Source organism: Anopheles merus, chromosome 2L (genome assembly GCF_017562075.2).
Source record: "Anopheles merus strain MAF chromosome 2L, AmerM5.1, whole genome shotgun sequence".
Classification (NCBI taxonomy): domain Eukaryota; kingdom Metazoa; phylum Arthropoda; class Insecta; order Diptera; family Culicidae; genus Anopheles; species Anopheles merus.
The window spans coordinates 30470134-30476961 of NC_054083.1; the positions used below are offsets into that span (position 1 = coordinate 30470134).

The 6828-nt window shown below is 46.8% G+C and overlaps 1 protein-coding gene across 1 annotated transcript; it reads right to left on the reverse strand.

The window, feature by feature from the left end:
• Positions 1-407: 407 nt before the first annotated feature.
• On the reverse strand, positions 408-5403 carry LOC121593347 (zinc finger protein GLIS2 homolog). Its single transcript, XM_041915616.1, has 3 exons — positions 3961-5403; positions 1933-2206; positions 408-1851 (listed from the first exon to the last, which is right to left on the reverse strand). The coding sequence occupies exons 1-3, from the start codon at positions 4572-4574 to the stop codon at positions 1207-1209; spliced, it is 1533 nt and encodes a 510-aa protein (XP_041771550.1). The 5' UTR covers positions 4575-5403; the 3' UTR covers positions 408-1206.
• Between the last annotated feature and the right edge of the window lie 1425 nt (positions 5404-6828).

Consider the following 6828-nt stretch of genomic DNA (forward strand, 5'->3'; position numbering starts at 1 on the left):
TTTGTTTCTTCTTCTTTCTTCTTCTTTCTTCTTCTTTCTTCTTCTTTCTTCTTCTTTCATCTTCATTCTTCTTCTTTCTTCTTCTTTCTTCTTCTTTCTTCTTCTTTCTTTTTCTTTCTTCTTCTTTCTTCTTCTTTCTTCTTCTTTCTTCTTCTTTCTTCTTCTTTCTTCTTCTTTCTTCTTCTTTCTTCTTCTTTCTTCTTCTTTCTTCTTCTTTCTTCTTCTTTCTTCTTCTTTATTCTACTTTCTTCTATTCTTTGTTTCTTCTTTCTTCTACTTCTTTGTTTCTTCTTCTTATTTCATCTTCTTCTTTCTTCTACTTTCTTCTATTCTTTGTTTCTTCTTTCTTCTACTTCTTTGTTTCTTCTTCTTATTTCATCTTCTTCTACTCCTTCTTTTTTTTCTTCTTATTCCGTCTTCTTCTACTGCTTCTTCTTCTGCTTTCTTCTTCATATTTCGCCATCCTACTTCTTCCTATATCTTGCTATCCTGTGTTCTTCTTACTTCTTCTCATTCCTTTTCCCTTTCCTTTTTACTTCTTTCTCATTCTCTTTTATTCTTTAGCTTTCTTCTTCTTGATCATCTTTTTCTGCTTCTTATTTCTTCTTTTTTCATTTCTTCTTTCTCGCTTTCTCCATCTCTCTTGCCATCAAAATCACAAATCCTTCTAGCATTATTTTTCTAGCCTACTAAACCTACACTTGCACCATTTTATTTGTGTTGTGTGTGTGTTGTTGTGGGGAGCTGCCCGCCCGCCATATGAAGTTTAAAACATTCGCAGCACATTGCACTAGTGTTCGATCGTATCGTTATAGCTACACATGTAGTTTTTGTTAGTTTTGCTCGCTTGCGGCATTACACAATAAAGATAAACGTTTGTTATAGATATGTTTTGTTTGCTTGCTTGTTTGCTTATTTGCTTGCATGTTGTGTGTAAAATATTAAAGTAATAATAATAATATAAAAAAAAACTTGTTTCCTTACAGACTACAAAATCCATCAGTTGCGTTGCAGAACACAGTTAAAAATGTTTGTTTCAATGCAGAAACAAAGGGAAGGGTGTGGTTGGAGAAGGAAACTGTGGGACAGGATAGGGAAAAGGGAGCTCGGGAAGGTAAGGTTGTGGGGATAAGTTACGCTTACTACGCGCACCTCTTTTAAAACAACGAAAGAAAAACCAAACAACATCTCCTCAATTGCATACTTTCATCGGTGATGTACACTGAGATCGAGCGGACCATCTTCCACGTCCATCTTGAGCAGCCTCGGAACCTCCGGACGCTCACCCGCCCCGGCAGCACCGACGACGACGACACCCTCCCTGCACCGTTCGTCGTCTTCGCGCGGTGCCGTACCGTTGCCGTTGTCCCACGGTTCGATCTGCTCGCTATCCATCAGCTGGCGCCGGGAATCGTCCGCCTGTTCCATCAAGCCCCAGTAGCTGGCACCGTGCTTAAACTGCTGACAGCACCCGGGATGCTCGCAGCCCGCCAAACGTTGCGGCCCGTACTCGGGATAGAGTCGGGCCTCCTCGTCACAACGCACCACATCGATCAGCGCACCGCCGTCGTCCTCGGAATCGTAGTCCGGATAGGAACCGGTCGCATCCGAGCGGGTCGTACTGTCCTGGGAGTAGCTTTCGTACTCCATGCAGCACACATCCGGCAGCCGCAGGGGCGAGCAGCCGTCCAGGTTCGCGTGCTTGAACGTCTTGACGTGCTTGCGCAGCGAGGACGGATCGGTGTAGCGTTTGTTGCAGCCCGGCACCTTGCACACGTACGGTTTGTCGTTCGAGTGCGTTCGGGTGTGCTTGAACCGATCGGAAGAGTTCGAGTACGCTTTGTTGCATCCCTACAATTGGCAGAGCAAAAGCGGAGATTAGTTTACACTGCTCATCCAAGATGCAAGATCCCAGCTGCTGGTGCCACTTACCTCCACCGGGCAGACGTACGGCTTTTCGCCCGAGTGTGAGCGGAGGTGAATTTTCAGATTTTCCGCGCGCGAAAAACACTTGCCACACTTGCCGCACTGGTGCGGCTTCTCCTTCGTGTGGGTGCGCACGTGCACCAGCATCTTGTAGCGCGCGTTGAAGCCACGGTCCTGGCGCAGGCAGCGCTCCCAGCGGCAGTAGTACAAACCGTCCAGCCCGATGACGGCGTGCTTCTGCGTAACGTGACTTGCCAGATCCTCCAGCTTGAAGAACACGCTGCACGAAAGGGATGGAAAGAGAGGGAACGATTAGTGGGAGTTTCTTAGCGCGCGGTGTTAGTGCTGAATGTGAGCGAACGGGTCAACGTCACGCACAGGCCGGCTGATATTGTGCCGATAAGATATATCGACCTCGAACACACCGGCCGGCCGCAATTGTTTGGCCGCACCGGACCGAGGTCCCCGGTTTCCCCCCGGTTGATGATGATGATGCGATCATTATCTCACCGCATGGTCGCGGGAAGGGCTTGGTCGTGGTACGGGTTAATCAAGCTTTTCGACGAAGGTACGAAGGTGTTTTGTGCGGCCGGAATCGTTGGCTCATCACAACCGGAAATAGATTTTGGGATTTTTTGCCTGGTTTTTGTTTGCAGGTTTAGCAAGGCTTTGGATGCGGTCCACTGGTCGCTTGCCACCACCATGGTGTAATTATTTCAATGTTGCGAAACCATGCCTTATCAAACCTGGTGTTTGACCAAGGGGCATAACAAAACGCGCTCAAAATAGGCACTACCACCACCGGCGGTGGTATACGTCACGAGTTAGAGAAGCTGTAAATTCGCTGCTCCGCTTGACAAGGAATGGCTGGCGAGGGTGAGAGTGTGCTAACGCATTTATCAGTAACGCGCCTTTGGATGAGCCTGAGCGGGCGAAAACGCCTCACACGAAATGGGGGCCCAATCAAAATCGAGGCATAAACACACTCACACACAGTCACAAATACATCAGTTGGCGCTAGACTACTCAAGAGCGCTTGTTGATAAGCCCTTTTCGCCGAATTCATGTTCAGAATTTGAGAATCTAAGAATTGTTTCAAAAAATCATTCGTTTTGATTTCATTTTCTGCTTAGAAGTCCTCAGTTTTGTCAATACAATTATATATATATTGTAGGATATTAACCATTTCCTCCACCCAAATATGGAAACTTGATTCCAAATTTTTGGTGCTTTTCCTAGAATCCTACCACGATAAACAATGAACGATGAACGGGAGCTTCTCGCTAGATTCACGCTGACATCTGCACACGGTACAACAGAAAACGTGCGACTCAGGGTAAGCAGAGTAAGAACGTGGCCCCAAAGGGGAGAGGGAAGGCTGGGACTGTCTGTTTGCTTTACGTGGTGGACAGCCGGAGGAGCAAACGTTCGCTTCTTCTCCAGTCTCATCTTGGCTGTTATATCTCGCGACAATCATATGATCCGCGGTGGCGAGGAAAAAGATAACAAACTGCCTGGAGAGATCTTTTCTGCGGGTAAAAAACAACTTACGATAGTCGATATAAGGTACAGGGTGTATCCAGTCGCGTTTTACGAAGGAATAAAAAAGGAACTTTCCTTGAAATGTCTTTCAATTACTAAAAAAAACTTGAGGATCATTGAATTGCAATGCGCTAACTGCTGATTTAAGGCTGTTGAAATCGTAACAGAACTTAGAATGCTTGAATTAAATTGTTGTTACCATTGCATTGCAGCGCCATCTGTCTGCTGCAGCCAAAAATCACATCAGGCTTAAGTACATCAAGCTTTTTTATAAGTTTCATTGAAGACTGTTGTATGTGTTGCATTCAAAGAACAATAATGTTGACTCCTACATAAGCAATAAATGAACTATCTGTCTCTATCGTGAATTCTGGCTAGTTTTAATCGAGCGCAGAACAGCGCCATCTAGTAGGAGGTACCCCTAATAGCATTGAGATAGTGAAATTCACAAAATATCCTGTTTCTAATCGACAAAACCATCCCCGTCCTTACCAGTAACAGTTTTCCCAGCGGCAGACAAACTCCTCCACCGTGTCCGGCTCGGACTGCGAGCTGCTCGCGTCGGTTTCGCCCTGCATCGGGACGACCTGCTGATTCTGCACCTTCATAATGACGGAGTTGCGCTGCGCTGCCGTACTGCCGGCACCGAGCCCTTCACCCCGCCCCGCCGACAGTGGACTGGGCGTGCGATCGCGCAACGGTGGTGTGTGGGGTGGTGAAAGCGGCCCTGCCGCAAGTTGCTCCTTTCCCGACACGGCCGCTCCCTCCGTGCCGGTGTGGCGCCCGTTCAGGTAGAAGTACAGTGGCGATGGGCCGACAGACGTAGGCGACGAGCCGGTTGATGAGGCCGGCGACCGAAGACGATCGGTCGGCACGGGTACACCGGCGGCGGCGGCGGCCGCTACCGCCGCAACCGTTGCGCTGGCCGGCATCGCGCCCGGTGGCGACGATTGCATCGGCAGGATAAAGTCGTACGGATGGTGGTACGGGGGCGTTATCGGGTGGTAGCCGCCGAGCCGCTCATTCTGCACCGGCGGTGACGATTGGTAGTAGTAGAAGGGCTGCAGGCCCATCCTGTACGGGATGGTTTCTTTGTTGATTAGCATTGTTGTGCCGTGTGTTTTGTGTCGCGACGCTGGTTGCTTTCTGCTTTTATTTTTATATCATTTAAGGTTAGATGTGCTTTCTTTGGGTTAAAGCCGGTGTCGAGCCAGCCAGAAGACACTACGACACTGTCACAACACTGGAAGCGTTATCTTAACGTGTTAATTACTACTCATTCCGGGCTGTTAGCAAGTGGCGGCTTATTTGCATTCACAATCAAACACACACAAACACACGTTGGAACAAGAGTTAGCACAAAATGCACACACACACGCAGCAATGATCCAGCGATCTACTACCGATCACTCACTACCAAGATGGCCTCTTTGTTCTAATCTTTTCTCGCACTCTCTTTCACAGATTCGGTTTCTTTGGCATTTTCGTCGTTTGTCGCTCGTCTAACTCTAAACGGTCTCTCTCTCTCTTTCTCTCTCTCTCTCTCTATCTCTCTCTCTCTCGATCACACAGAAGTTAATAATATTGGACGGAACAGCAACACTGTGTGGAGAAAAGCGCAGCGGAGAAACAAGACGGCAACACGCACAATTCGAATCTTCCGAGGCGCTCCCGGCATGGATCCGATCCTTCGCCTGGTGCTTTATCAACTGTAGCACTCAACCACGCGCGACCTTTTGTGCTGGCGAACGAACCTGGCGCGCGGTCCGAGCGGTACGAGTTCGAGATGCTGACTAAAGGCCCCCCACCTAACCGGAACACATTTTAACGCTACCTACTTGTGTGTACGACCACCAACACACCAAGCGACATCTCGGTCAGCGACTTACAGCGTTCTTATCAGTCTCCCTACCAGGCTAAATTGGCAGGGCGAGCGAAAGAGAACCACAAAGAGAGAGAGAGAGAGAGAGCGAGATACAGACTGTCAGTATCACCTCCCGGGGTGTTTGTGTGTGTGGTGGACCCAATGGGTGATAGTGATTTTGGACAATTGGAGGAATGGTTCTGTGTGAAACGAGGGAAGGTTATTCCTATCTGTCGCTGCATGGCCTGTGTGCACACGCCTCGCCTCGAAGGCCGTTCCTTCAAACGCGAGTCTCATAATACGCGCACGTCATGCCGCCGCCCTGGGGGAAAACGTTGAAGTAGGTCTGGAACACGAAAAGTGCCCTTTCACGGTGTGCCGCTCCGGTAGGGGGGGTTCCGTTATCAGAAGCTGGAAAGGAAATGATGGGAAGGCATCGGGGTGGTCTAACCGTGCCTCGACAAATCCGAGCGCGTCGATAAAGCCGTCCCGATGACATCTTCGAACGCATCGGTTCGCTACCGACTGGTGGCGTGTGGGGGCTTTAAGGGATATTTTAAGGTACAATTCATCTGCTATTGGACGGGTTCGACACTGTCCAACGGAAGATGATGGGTAGTAACGGTAAGAGACGCTTGGAGTGGAGATGGAGACGCATGGTCTTTCAGCTTTAATTTAAAAATAGGGCTGATAACAGACGACTGAAGAAGAGGAGGAAAAGAAAGGAGCGAGCAAGAAGAAGAAGAATAACCATAATAAAAATATAAAGAAGAGGAAGAAGAACAATGACAAGTGGATAGGAAGAAGAAACAGAAGAAGACGATGAATAACATGATAATGATACGAATGAGAAGAACAATAACATGAATCAGTTGAGAAAGAAAAGCAAGCAAAACAAAGAGAAGAACAAAATCAAGATTAAAAGAAGAATAAAAATATAAGAATAAATAGGGCGAGGAGAAGGAGAAAGATTGAGAAAAAAGAAGAGCAGGAAGATAAAATATAAGAAATAAAGTGGAGAAGTATAAGGACACACAGAAAAAAAGAGATGAAACATGAAGAAATAAGAGAAATATAAAAAGACAAAGACAAACAAAAATAAGAGGAAAGAAGAAGAAAAATAACAAGAATAAGATTAGGACGAAGAAGAAGAAGAAGTTAAGAAGACACAGAAGAGCAATAAGAGAAAGATGTAGTATGAAGAAGTAAAATAAGAAAAAGCGCTTCATAAAACAATGTGTTTTTACATTAGCGTTATGTTTGATTATTTGAGGTTATGGGTTAGATTTGAGGAAAAAAAACGTAAAAATACTCAAGAAACGCATCATGATCGAGATTAGAACCTATGAAGTTTCATGTTCTTTTCAACAGTTTGCACAGACCTGATAGATAATCTACCGTAACCTCAAGTATGTTCAGGGTCACTTGTAAGCCAAGACTGTCAAAAAGCTCAAGGCTCAAGTGGAAGATACTCAGAGCAAATCCCTAATTCCACA

What these genes read in the sequence shown, in the direction of transcription:
- LOC121593347 (XM_041915616.1), bottom strand. Translation starts at nt 4,574, where the DNA reads ATGCTAATCAACAAAGAAACCATCCCGTACAGGATGGGCCTGCAGCCC. An exon ending in CGCTGGGAAAACTGTTACTG is followed by an intron (nt 2,207 to 3,960) that starts GTAAGGACGGGG and finishes CCTTTCGTGCAG; the next exon opens with CGTGTTCTTCAAGCTGGAGG. An exon ending in CGTACGTCTGCCCGGTGGAG is followed by an intron (nt 1,852 to 1,932) that starts GTAAGTGGCACC and finishes TGCCAATTGTAG; the next exon opens with GGATGCAACAAAGCGTACTC.